This window comes from Peromyscus californicus, unplaced genomic scaffold (genome assembly GCF_007827085.1).
Source record: "Peromyscus californicus insignis strain IS unplaced genomic scaffold, ASM782708v3 Scaffold_8__1_contigs__length_139910024, whole genome shotgun sequence".
Taxonomy (NCBI): domain Eukaryota; kingdom Metazoa; phylum Chordata; class Mammalia; order Rodentia; family Cricetidae; genus Peromyscus; species Peromyscus californicus.
Genome location: NW_026294606.1, coordinates 73,658,970 through 73,672,932, shown reverse-complemented (window position 1 = coordinate 73,672,932; position 13,963 = coordinate 73,658,970). Strand labels below are relative to the sequence as shown.

Here is a 13,963-nt window from a genome sequence, read left to right as displayed (position 1 = left end):
CTGTAGTTTTGAATCACATGATTCATGAAATATAAAGCCTAGAGTTTAAGTAAGGATAAATATCATCTACTTGACCATCAGTTGGAGAGACAATGAGTTATAATAGATGCTAAGGTATGGTGTGGGCAACATGAGAGCCTTAGTTACTTAGATGAGCCCTGTTTTCAGGTTGGGGGCAGTCATTCTGATTTCTACAGCTTCCTGGCTGGAGCTGCCCCTAAGCCTTGACTCTTTGGAGAGGTTCTGGCTGGTAAGGAGAAGGAATCATCTGACTGTTAAATTGTTTGGGTGACTCTGGTTTCCTTCCCTGTGACAGATTCAAGACTTCTGATTGACAGTACCTCTTGAATATTCAACAGAAATACAGTCATGTTTTAATTGGATCTAATTAGTGACAGGTGACAGCTTTTCCTTCGGAGAAGTTGGTTTGTTTAAAGTAGCTCAGACTTGACAGCAGTCATTCCCTGGTATTTTGCACAGAGTATCTTTGGGGTAAATATGGGGAGGGCTATCTTTGTAAATCAGTTAGATGGACAAACATGGTTATTAGACACCTGACACCTGAGTTCAGCAGTCTATTGCGTGGATACCAAATATCCCTTATCCATGAACTTAAATTCCTGGGAATGTAGTAATAATTCAACTTATTGGCACTTACTTGATTTCTTAGACTGGCAAAACATCCTATCATGATGTCATTTTATAGGTACTGTAATGGTAGAAATATAGCCAGTTTTGGATAAAGACCAGTTGGCCTTCTTTTTATTTCATTATGTGCAGACCATAAATTCCAGACCATCTGAGGATTATCACGGAGCTCCCAGATGGGTCCGACTTAGGAAAGTGCTCCTGTTTCTGAATTCTTAGCAATTACAATCTGTATCACTGCTTTGGAATTAATTATGTACAAGCATTCCCCTCAATTATGGCAGGGTTGTAATTGAAAAGTTTGCTTGTACTTCCATTGTTTAGGACTTGGAATAAGTGGCGCTTGGATTTCCAGCTGGCCCACAGAAGCTTCTTTACCCTGAAGCGTGTTATTAGCCCTACTGCTCCACATTGTTTTCAAGGAAAAACGTGTCCTAACTTCCCAGCTGGATGCTGAAACACTGGAAAGAGATCTACCCCGTGGGGCTCAGAGAGGCACTGGGCTGGACATGCCCTCCCTCCCATCCCCTACTTTACCAGGAGACTCTGTCACTCTCAAGAAGACAGGAAAACATCTCCCAAGTATCCCCAAAGCCAAAACAAACCCCAAACCCTCTGGCAGGTGTTCTTCCCAGATGGGCACAGAGTACCTTTCAGAGCCAGAGGGCTGCCGCACTTCACCAGAGCCCAGCTTAGATGCATATATTAAGCTCTGAATGTTTTATGATTGTCTTCGAAGTTTATGGTCCTTGTGTAGGAGAACCACATCTAAGCTCCTCTCTGTGTCCAGCAAAACATCCAGTTCTCAGCCAAATGTTTAAGAGGACCTCAATAAACATCCATTGATCCACAATTAGAGCTCTGTGGGAAAGCAACTCAGACAAGCACCCAGTTAGTCAGGCGTCACAACAGCTGGTGATCCAGTCACACCTGGGGAGGGGCCTCTGCCATCAAGCACACTGCTCAGGTTCAGGGGAATCTTAAAAGGATGCCCTCAGCCTGCCTTGTCTTTCTGTCCCCAGACTTTGGGATGAACAACCTTGATGACTTTCCCGAAACAGACTTTGCTGTTTTTAATGGTTTTGCTGCTCTGTACCTTCTGAGTCAATTCTATTCTGTGCTCACACTTGGTTTTATCCCCCCCCCCCACCCCAATTCTACCTTTGATGTTCTGTGCTATTATATTAAAAAATGTCTGCCTGCCCCTTCAGGCAGCTGTTTCTCTCTTCCTCTGTTCCTCCACACCCCCACCCCTCACCCTAGGGCAGAGTGGTTTGCTCAAAGCAGGAACTCTTAGACACTTACTCGTGAAACCTGTATGGAGTTCTTGCCTCCATTTTACACAGGAGTAAATGGAGACGGAGTAAGATTCCACTAAGGCATCAACGAACCGACTGCCGGCAAGTGTGGGAATTAGTTTGAACCTAGGTAGACTATGAAGTCTAGAATTTCATTCATGCCTTCCCATAAGCAGTTGGTGGGCAAAGAACTTGAGCTGATGGGAGCAACACTGAGCTCTATCATAATGCACCCTTAGTCTGGCATGGTAGCACAAGTTTATAAACCCGGCATCTGGAAGCCTGAGGCAAGAGGGTCTGGAGTTCGAAGCCAGTCTGGGTATATAGAGAGATCCTATTTTAGAAATGTATACCCCCAACCAAACGAACCAAATAGACCACGATATTGCTTTTCCAGAAGGTAAAGGGCAGAACTAAGTGATGATGGTTATAATCTGTATTTTATGCCTGCCACCCAGCTGCTTGTCAGGTTCATTAGGTTTCAAGAAAAGCTGTGTTTTCCCAAGAGCAGAGTGTCCTGATGGAGGCTTCTATCTTGGGGGTGGGATGGCTACTCGACAATGTTAGGAGACAGCTTCGTTGCCTTTATAGGACAGCATTTTGGGTATAGAGTTTCTGAGTTGGCTCACCTTGACTACCCCAGGGAGAAGGAAAGGAATAATCCTATTTTTTTTTTTTTCTAATCATGGTTCACTGTGCTCTAGTAGAAGAAAGTGCCATTGAGAGGCTCATCCAAAGGCTGCCAGTCAAATGGATACTTTTAAATGCCACACACCCAGATTTCAACTATCATCCTATCAACTCCTAAGGCAACAATCCATCCCTTCCTTCAAAGTTACCAACACACTAACATTTAGTCCTTGTAAAATGAGAAAATGATGAGAAGCAATTAGAAACAGACCCAAGTTATCAGCTAGCATGCAGGCTTCCTTCTGCACACATACTTTTTCTTCCCTCTTCTCCCTACCTGGCCAAAGGGCTTCTGTTCTTCAAGCCTAGTGCCTAGGAAACCCTAACCAGGTGCCATGCGGCTTCTCTTTCTTTAGACTCGGGGTACAGACAGGGCCAGACTTTGCCCCTAAGTGTGACTCTTTCCTACTCTGACGAGCTTACCTGCTCTGGCTGCAGAACAATGTTAAAATGGAATCTCAGCTCCAGTTCACTGAGCATGAAGAATCATATTCCATTTGAAGGATTGTGTTATGCATTTGGAGGGATGGCCATTAGTGACTCTGCAATGAGCACCTTTAAATTGAGTGTTATTTCTAGAAAGATGCTTTCGATTATATGATCTAAACTACAAATAGAAAACAGTAAAAACACAAATGCCCTCGAGTTTTACAGTTCTTCTGTTTTATGTGACATGGTCAGATGTAATGATGCTGTTTAATGAAGTGATCTGATAGCCAAGGGAAGGCAGAGCCCCATGCTCTAACCACCTGTCCCACATAGTCTCCCTCACAAGTCTCTTACAGCTGCTTGAACCCATTTTTCCTTTTTGGAGTCCCAGCAGAAGGGGCTGCCAAGGCAAAGCCACAAAAATATGCAAGGCGATCTTCCTTCTAGAAGCTCAGATACAAGAAGGCTGTTATGAGAAAACTCAACACCCATGGAGTCCATGGAAGGAGAACACCACCATCAGATAGATTACATCATTTATGCTGACCTTTATCAGATATTTACTGAAGGGTCTTCAAAAGAAGAGAGAGAGAGAGCGAGAGCGAGAGCGAGAGCGAGAGCGAGAGAGAGAGAGAGAGAGAGAGAGAGAGAGAGAGAGAGAGAGAGAGAGAGAGGTTGACTCCAGGAGAATGGGGCACATGACTGAGTATAGGAATCGAGATTAAACGACTCAGTGTTTAGCGCTTCATTTCTCTGTCAACAGAGCTGTTACAGAATCATGTTCCTTCAGACGAGCTGCCGATGGACCTCTCCTAGCACACATGTGAAAGAAAGGATTCTTCTCTCTGATTTCTAATGTCCTGCAGCTATTTTAGCTATTATATTGAAGTGCTCTTAGGAATCTTAGGGGAGTCCTGCAGGGCTCAGGAGAAAGCACAGCTCCCCGCAGCTCTGGTCCCTGTGTTTTGTCAGCTCACATTTTAGATGTAAAATCTCACTTTGAGACTCACAAAGAAAAAGCACTCTCATTTATTTGCTCTTAATATTATGAAACGGCAACAGAAATTGGCTTGGCATTTTATACCCCATACTCATGAAGTTAGACTTTCAGGGGGCTGAACATGCTTTAAAAGACTATCCAAATTAAATATTTCTAAAATAACGTCATGAGCTAAGCGAGACTAAAGCATATAATTTTGCACTTTGGTAATTGTTCCTGGTATTTGTTTTTTGCATTTTTTTCCCCCTTTGACATAGCATTCAGATGCACTTTTTTTTAAAAAAGAAATTCTACCAAGAATGTTCTCTCCTTTTCCCATTTCTATGTAATTGTGCTAATATACCAGCTAGGGCAGTTATACTTTAAATGGCATGCATATATTTAGCAGTATAATTATGCAAATTCTGCCATGTTTATGATTGTGAATGTCCTTTGGGAGCAGTTACTTAGCATCCAGTCCTAAATCGATTTTTGAAGGATTCTGGTTCAGAATTCACTTCTCTCTACTCCTCTGCTGTGGGAAGGTGGACGCACTGCGGTCTATTACCCATGACTACTATAGTAGATTACGCACCCCGTGAATACTGTATTTCCTCCTTCCTCTTTCTTCCTCGAGATGGGGATGGAGCACAGAGCCTTTCACATGCTAAGCAAGGACTCTACTACTGAGCTGTATCCACATTATGTAAGATAGGGTCTCACTGTGTAACAGGGCTGGTCTTGACCTTGAATCCTCCTGTCTCAGACTCTCTGGTATTGAGATCACAGGCGTTTGCCAACATGCCCGGCAAAAGGTACAGGCCCCTTACTAGACTGAGTCATTTTATAACACTGTTGATTTTACAAAGTCAACTTAATATCCCTGTTCCTCAGTTTCTGTCTCTGCAGCATGAGGTAAAGCAAGTATGGATGTTAGCAGCTGTTCTGACAGTTCTATCCCATGATACATAGAGGATACCAATTGCAGGGCTTGTTTCAAAGAGGCCCCTGTACAGGACAGATGCGCCCGTGTTGCGTTTCAGCTGAGTCGGCACTTTTTACGAACGTGTTGTGTCCAGGCTGAATCAGTGAGGACAGAAAAGATACCTTTAGTTAGCAGAGGCTCAAAATGTCGATGTTGTATGTGCCTGTGAAGGCCTGTGGTGCGTGTATCAATGCATGCGCACCTGTATGCTGTGCATGTTTGTATGAATGTGTATGTGGATGTACGTGCCTGTAAGGTATTCTGTGTGTGCTGGTTAGTTCGGGAGTTTTTGTTGTTGTTTTTCAACTTGACATAAGCCAGAGTCATCTGGGTAGAGAGGGCTGGAGAGAGGGCTCAGCCATTAAAGGCGAGGCTCACAACCAAAAATATAAGGGAAAATGTCTCCATTCTAGTGGCCTGTGTGCAAGCCTGTGGGACATGTTCTGGATTAGTGACTGATGTGGGATGGCCCAGGCCCTGGACAGTTGTTCTGTGAGCAGCGCTCCTCCGTGGCCTCTGCTTTACTTTTACCTTCAAGTTCCTGCCTTCAGTGTCTGCTCTGACTCCCTCAGTGATGGACTATGACCTGGGAGTGTAAGAGGAAATAAACCCTTTCCTCCCCACACAGCTTTTCATGGTGTTTATCACAGAATCTAACTGGGACAGTGTGTGTTTAGAGCATATATGTCTGTGTCTGTATATGTCTATGTGGTATATGTGAACAGGTGCCCCGTGGGGTGCCTGTGTTTATATCTATCTCTGTTGCATATGTATATATGTCTGTAGTGTGCATAAGAGTGCGTGTATGTACATATATGTATTTATATGTCTAATATGTGTTATATATGTATGTGCATAGTGTAAGATCTGTGGAAGAATGTGTGTGTACAGTACTAACCCGCCCACAAACACGCAAGCACTCCAGCTGGAGATAAGTTAATTACCAAATCAGGACTCACCTAGGCAGGATGTATGAAATAAAATTCTTTTGTTATTTCACATTTGGCGAAGGCGGGAACATGAAAATGTAAAATTACAGCATCACTGTCATCTGTCACAACACAGTGGTGACAATGACATTGTGTCTTAGGTGAGCACTTATCTTTCCTAGTTAATTTTTTCTAATATTTTCTAGTCTAGATATAACATAACTTGAGTTGTATAAAAATGTTTTATAACATGTAAAGAAGAAATCTATGGGCTTGTTTTTAAGATTTGGAAAAAAAATGAAGTCATTGAGGTTGGCCTATCCTTTTACACAAGAGAGTGAAAAATCCAACAGGGACACTGGCAAATAGAGAGGGAGTATCCTTTAAGGCATTGGTCAGGCAGGAAGCCGCACATGGAACCTCCACACATCTTCAGAGGCTGTGGTTTTTGCTGTTGTTTGCTTGCTTGATTGGATTTTTAATCCAGGGTTTCACAGACTGACTTGGACCTTGCAGCAGTCCCCACACCTCAGTGTCTTGAGTGCTGGGACTACAGAGCGCCCCACCACACCCATTACCAAATCTCTTGAGGAATGGGACTATGTGGCTCTGTGGGCTGGGTACCTGTGGCATCTGCATCAATGACACCACATTGTGGGAAGGAGGATGTGGTGGTTTGAATGAGAAAAGTCCCTGAATACTGGGTCCTCAGTGGGCAGCACTGTTTGGGGATTTTAGGGATCCTGTAGGAGGTAGAACAGGGGTGCCGGGGGATAGGACTTGAGAGTTTATAGACTCGCCCCACTTCCAGCTCTCATACTGCTTCCTGTGTGCAGTGAAGATGTGATCTCTCAATCTCCTGCTCCCGCCTCCTGCTCTAGCCTCCTGCTACCACATTTTCCCCACCATTAGGGACATCCAACCCTCTATAGGCATAAGCTAAAACAAGCTCTTTCTTTCTTTCTTTCTTTTTCTTTTTTTTTTTTTGGTTTTTCGAGACAGGGTTTCTCTGTGTAGCTTTGCGCCTTTCCTGGGACTCACTTGGTAGCCCAGGTTGGCCTCGAACTCACAGAGATCTGCCTGGCTCTGCCTCCTGAGTGCTGGGATTAAAGGCGTGTGCCACCACCGCCTGGCAAGCTTTTTCTTTTATAAGGTGCTTTCGGGCATTGTATTTTATCACAGCAACAGAAAAATAACTAATACAGAGGATAACACCTCTGTTGACAAAATGCACCCAGAACCTAGCATGGGAACAGTGTCATGTGATGGCGGTACATCAGGCTTTTGGTTCTCTGCTCCCCTCGAGGCACCCATGGAGTAGTGGTAGCATGGTGGAAAGGTAGAGAGAGTGGATTCTGGTTCTCTGCCTTTTATCCTGGAAGTGGATTCTTTTTTAAAATAATTTCCTTCACTAAATCTTTGTGCTTCTAATTCTCATCCTCCCCATGACACACCATTTCCCATCCTGCACCTCACAGACCATTTCGGAGGACACATCTGTCACCACATCTGCTGAGTGCTCAGCACTAGCTCCAAGTGCCGCCTTTTTTTAGTTCTACGTTCTCAAGCCAGTCCGTCAGTCTCCGTTTTACCAGCGGTGAGAGTTGGATTTTGTTCTTGCATAAATAACTCCAAAACGTTCAGGCTCATTCCTGTTCCATTCTCCTGAAATCTTTGTGCCATGAGATTCCTTATGACTGAACAAATAGGGATGGCTTCACTTGATCAAATTCTGCTAGAGGCGACAGGGCTTTGGACTGATTTGAGTGTGAAAACAGTAAGTGAAGAAGACAAGTTTGGACTTCTTATAGGGTTATATAATGGAACCATTTTTAGTGAGGAATGGAGGTTCTAAGCAGGTTCCAAGCAACTTAGTATCTGATTCTTGTATTTATTCTTTTGGAACCTACGTGAAACAGATAAGTTGCCCTTTTTACTTCAATTTCTCTGCTAAATTTTATGACTATAATTATTTTTATTCAGTTCAATCAATTCAGGCCAGGGAACTTTCTCCTATGAAAATTTGTTTTTCAATTATCACTTCGCAGATTTTCGAGGGTCTTCAAGATACATTCAGGATATAAAATTTGAATACTGGCACACACACACAAACATACACACACACACACACACACACACACACACACACACACACACACACACACACACTTTGAATACCCAGAGTGTTTTTATTCACTAGAAAACTCTTCCCATTCCAGTTCCACTCCTGAATGAGTTTTAAATCCAAACAGTTCATGGTCATGCAAACTCATTCTTTCCATTTTCCAAAACTAGATGAGAAAATGAAATTGCATTCTATAGGTGGACCATGAATGGCTGTGACCAACAGTTAAGCCACTATTCATTTTCTGTGACAGACAATTATGATCCTCCATCTATTGTCCGCACAGTTTCTGTTAATCAACATTTTCTTCCCAATAATAACAATGCTGTGGGGACCAGCGTCTAGGGACAAGAGGGGCTGGTAGTCTTTGTGGTACCTCTTTTTCCTTTCACATGGTCACTGGTGGACCTCAATGATCTGACCCCGCTCATTCAGGAACTCTGCAGGGAAGGGCCACTTTCTATGAGGCTCAGAATTTTGTTCCCTACTTGGGATCTACTAAGGGGTTTTCAGCAACACACAGGCACAGACCACCCTCGACCACCCCTATGCCTTACCTGGTTTCTCTGTCTTTGGGGATCGTAGCAGTGCTGTAAGCGAAAACTTGTTTCTCAACTAGAGGAGGCCCCAGGTCTACAAGGCTGGATAATCCTGGAGCGTTCCGTGGCTTTTCGATATACACCAGGGTGCCGGGCTCCTTTTTGAAGGACTGGCGACTGGGTGAGGCCCGGTCTGGCTGCAGGGTGTGAGGGGGCCCGTGTGCATTAAGATGAGGGTGCATGTCTATCATTCTCAGGTCACCCACCCGGTGCGGAGAGGCTGGGGGTGTTTTGGAGCCCAAGGTAGGCAAATGGCTGTCCGGGTATTTCCTTGACTTCTGTCTGTATAACGACTGCTCCATATGCATTTCTGCTTGCAAGGAAGGGTTACAGTAAGCACTTGCTGACCGGATCGCAGTTCGGTGATACGCGATGACATGATCTGGGACATCCAATGGGTGGCCACCATGGGATGAGGCTATGCTCATGCGTCCCTCGTGATAGAGGTAAGGGTCGGCATAGAAACCCTCATTTCTGAACATAACTAGGTTTTTGCTGCTCATGTCTTCGTCGGGCTTGACATCTCTTCTTTCCAAAATGGCGCTCGGGCTTGGGGAGATGGATCTGGAGACTGGTAGGCTAGAGAGTCTGTCCCTGGGGATGGTGGCGTTGCCAGGAATAGCCATGGGACGGCTGCCCCCGTAAGGAATTCTGGATGGGGAGGGAGGCAAGGAATGGGGCACTGGAGTGGATGGTGGGGAGTTTGGAATTGAATGGGGTGTGTGAGCCATGGATCCCGGTCTGGGGACTACGAGGCCATCTCCTCTTGCATAAACAATTTCTCTCTGCATCTGGAATAAAGCAAGGAATCAAAAAATATACTTAGATAATCATGTTTTTGGAGGATTCTCAAAGTGACAAGGTGAATTCCTTCATACCAGACACTCACACCAAATGAATGGAACCCAAGCATTTGTCCCCTTATTGGCAAAAGGGGCTTTATGGATGCAACCAAGTCATGGACCCTAAGGTGACATTATCCAGGTGGGCTCATTGCCATCACAAAGGCTTTTATGTAGACAACAGGGAAACAAGGAAGTCAGGCTTGTTGGGGGGCAGAGGGGCTGCAATGGTAGAAGCAGTCAAGGACAGAAAGGCTAGAAGGTGCTATGCTGCTGACTTGGGAGGTAAAGGGGAAGCCAGGAGCCAAGGACTGCAACTGCACAAGACAAGGAAATGGATTCTCCCTCAGAGAACCAACCGAAGCGTGGTCCTGCCTACAGGTGGCTAATGGCCCATGAAACTCATGTTAGAGAACTAGCCCAACCTCTACACAAGAATAAATTCATGGCATTTAAAGCCTAAAGGATTTTGTTTGTTTGTTTTGTAAAGCTGGAGTCCAAATCCATAGCCCCATTGCTTAGGCAAACACTTCACCACTGCATGCCAGCCCACAATTCCAAGTCTCCAGTAATTTGTTATAGCAACCTCAAAAAACTGACATATACCCAGTGACAACAACATAGTGCCATGGTCTAAATATCGAGGCCACAGCTTCTTACAGCCACTTAATAAATGTAAGGCTAATGTATACATGGGTCTAAAATTATGTTTTCTGAAACCTGTATTGGTACATTTTCCTACAAATTAGTTATTTGCCATTTCCCTGGCAAATAACTAATAAGCACTTTCCTACTTTTCCAAGCTAATGCTATGTGGGACATGGCTAGAAAGATGAAGTGGATCCCTGGGAGAAGTGTGAATGAGGTTCAATTCACTCATCACCTCTTTAGTTGAGCCGATGTGAAGACAGCTCAACCGTTAGGGGAAGAAAAGGGTTAACTGGGAGATGATAGGTAAACTCATTGTGAGAAGAGACGGCATCTGAAGCATGGTGGGGGCACAGTGGAAAGTCCTAATGGCACAGCCTCTGGGGCCATAAGGTGGTGATGGGTGATGGGACATCACTTGAAGGGTGACGGGACTGGGGTAGCAGGCTACTGGAAGTGTGAGCTTTGGGCTAGGTAGCTTAGATATCCAGGCTGTTATATCACATGGTCCAGAAGAGGTAAAGATGCTCATGACTCCTTGACAAATGCATCTTCAAAGAGAAACATTGACAGGAGAATCAAGTTAATGAGGAAGGGGAGAGATGAATTTGTGCTTTGCAACCACACTACTATGATTAGCAAGGACAGAATAAAAAATACAAATAAATCCAGGCTATGATTATTTGATACACTGGTGATTTGGTCAAGGCCCCAGAGGGAAATGCCCATTGAGATTCTCCATGGTCCATGAGGGAGAGGGAAAGGAAACCACAATCCCTTATCCTGACTTCCAAGGGATGACAGAAGGGTGTCTGGAGTTGGAAAGTTTCTCTGGTCCCTCCAGGCCCCTGTAGTCCTGTGGCCCTCATAAAATAATCACTCAGAAGCTTATATTAATTATAATTCCTTGGCCATTAGCTCAGGCTTATTACTGTCTAGCTCTTATACTTAAATTAACTCATAATTCTTATCTATGTTTAGCCATGTGGCTTGGTATCTTTTCTCAGTTCTGCCTGGTCATCTTGCCTCCTCTGTGTCTGGCTGGCGACTCCTGACTCAGCCCTTCCTCTTCCCAGAATTCTCCTCGTCTGCTCGCCCTGCCTATACTTCCTGCCTGGCTACTGGCCAATCAGCGTTTTATTTATCAACCAATCAGAGCAACACATATTCACAGCATAGAGAACGACATCCCACAGCAGGTGTCAACGGTTGGAGGGTAGCTGTGATAGGGACATGGGAGAGAGAGGTGACTTAAATAGAGAGGAACCGGAATGTGCACCTGAAGACTCACGGTGGGAGGAGAGCAGGTCGAGCAGGAAATAGAGTCCAGGCCTTGAATAAAAGAAACTGATCCATCACCACACAAATTTGTTTAGTAAACAACCTTTATCAAGACCTTCCTAAGAGCCAGGCATTGGGATACAGCTCCAAACAAGCTTTCTAGTTCCTCCCACTGAGAAAGTGAATGCTTTCTCACACCTCCTTCATGGGAATCCAGAGCAAGAGCCAACTGGTCTTCCACAGCTTCTTATCTTGTGCATGGCATCTAATGGTGCAGAATCCTTGACAGGAGCAGGGACTTCTATGTATTATAATGGACTTTACACAGATAGTGACCAATTAAAAATGCAAAATATTTACAAATAGTCAACAACTAAATGGAACGCTTTGAGGTTGTTTCCTGAGCAATCACTGAATTGGCCTCTTGACTCCCTGAGGACCTGGGTGATTCTGGAGACCCCAGAGGGAGCAGGTTCCCGACTTCCAATCATAGTTTATCTCACTACCCTCTTAACTCTTCAACACACACATGGAGTTCACACCCCCCTAAGGTAGTCTGTTCTCCCTTCTCCAAATCCGACTGTGGTACCTTCAAACTCTCTCTTATGTCCTTACTTTTATGTCCCATTCCCCATCCTGGATTCCAGGTGTCCCAGTGTTCCTGCCATATGTGACCACTTTCTGCTCAACTGACACATGTATGACTCAGTAGACCAGAAGGACCCCACCCAAAGTGTGGGATAGTATACCTGGTTAATTCTCCAGAATGGTTGGAACAACCATGGAATGGGGGATTTGCAAAACTATCACAAATCCTTACAAACACCTTTCCCATTGTCTTGCACAATTCAGGGCTCAATAAAAACAAAGGTATGCTCAGTACATGGCTTTATAGGTCATAAAACCTGAGAGGGCCTAGCTTAGCTGGCAATGAGTATCTGACCAAATGCCCTAAACAATCATAACACACAATACAATAACCAACACCCTGCCCCCCCCCAAAAAATCTCAAGATAAACTCATCACATCACATTGATTCAGAAAGGCCACTGTGTGAAGTACATCACACATTGCCCAAGACAAATGAACACATAGAAAGTTCTGCTGCATTATTGTTAGGAATTACAAAGGTAAACAAGATGAAAAATGTCTAGAAGCCACTTGGGACCAGTAACTGCTTTAACCAGGACCATCTCTGTTTTCCTTGCTTTCTTATCTATCTCTAGGTAACATCTAGATTTTGAGGATCCCAGCCCAGCTGGTCACAGTAGAAATATCCATCTTTCTGTTAAGAGAGTAAAAAGTGAGAACAAGATTCTAAACAGTAGAGAACTGTTAAGATAAATAAATAATATTAATGAAAGGAAAATGTAAAACTAACTTTAATTAATGAAAGTCTAGACATGTATTTTTTAAAACAGTAGAGACATTTGAATAGGAATTTAAAAATGTTTTGTGATATGAAAAGACATAGTTAAGAGTTATATTTTATAAGTATCTTTTAAAGTGAGATACCAAAAGACTCATTAAAAAAATCTTTAAAGTTTCTGGTGGCACGAATGGATGTATTCTGAAATAATAAAACAATTAAGAACAATTCTGATACATTGTGTTGTGCATTCATGTGAAGAATGTGGGTGTCAGTCAAAATACCTGTCTTGGTCCAGAGGCTAATCAGTACAGAACCTCCACAAGTGAGGATGGATCCCAGCTCCAGCTATCAGCATCACATACTTGCTGACCGTGCTGGGGTGTCATCCCTGACTTTTCCACTTCAAAATAATCCTGCCATGGTCCAATGGGGCCACTGAATGAAGCACTGAGTTAGCCACTGGACATTCAGTTATGACAGAACAGTTAATCTGAGGCTGAATGTCTCCATCAATACTAGTGGCATAGTCAAAGCCTCTGGCAAAATGTCCATGTTGTTTTGCCAGGCTGTGTCTGATTTTCCAAGACTGAGCTTTAAAAAGCACCCTGATCATTTCACCCCCTGCTCTAAATAGAGCCCCAGGAGAGGATGACATGATAATCCCATTAAGCTGTGGGAAAACATGGCTTTCAGATCTACATGAGATGACTCCAGTTCATACAGTAAATGCCCGAGTCCAGCTGACGGCACCTCACCCAGGATCTTCTGGTAGTAGGACTGAGAGATGAGGAAGGAACCTCATGCTGATTTTTAAAAACTAGACTTTACTGACTTCACAAGGGACTTGTCTGACTGGCTGTGGGGCAGATCAGTTTTATAGTTTGCCATTTAGAACAAGCTTTGGCGCTCCAGCTAGTACCCCTCTATGGCTGTAACATCCTAGTTTCGGGCGTCTACAGTCTGACTTTGCTGTGGTTTTTACGTTTTTAACTGTCTTGCTGACCAAGACCTGACATTAAATATGAAGGAGCTTTTCTCACACTAATGCCCACAGTCAGGTCTGGGAGAAGATTAGACTGACTTTACACGGTAAGAGAGGAAGACACAGGTGCACACAGGACTGTGGTTGTTTCCTACC

General features: G+C 44.1%; 1 protein-coding gene across 20 annotated transcripts in view; it reads right to left on the bottom strand.

Annotated features, from left to right (window-relative positions):
• Positions 1-13,963, bottom strand: part of Kiaa1217 (KIAA1217 ortholog) — an 807,432-nt gene that overhangs the window by 52,877 nt on the left and 740,592 nt on the right. For all 20 annotated transcript variants that reach the window (XM_052729451.1, XM_052729450.1, XM_052729448.1 and 17 more), the window contains one exon: positions 8,641-9,473. In XM_052729451.1, the coding sequence (XP_052585411.1) occupies positions 8,641-9,473 (833 nt within the window). The remainder of the gene's footprint in view (positions 1-8,640; positions 9,474-13,963) is intronic.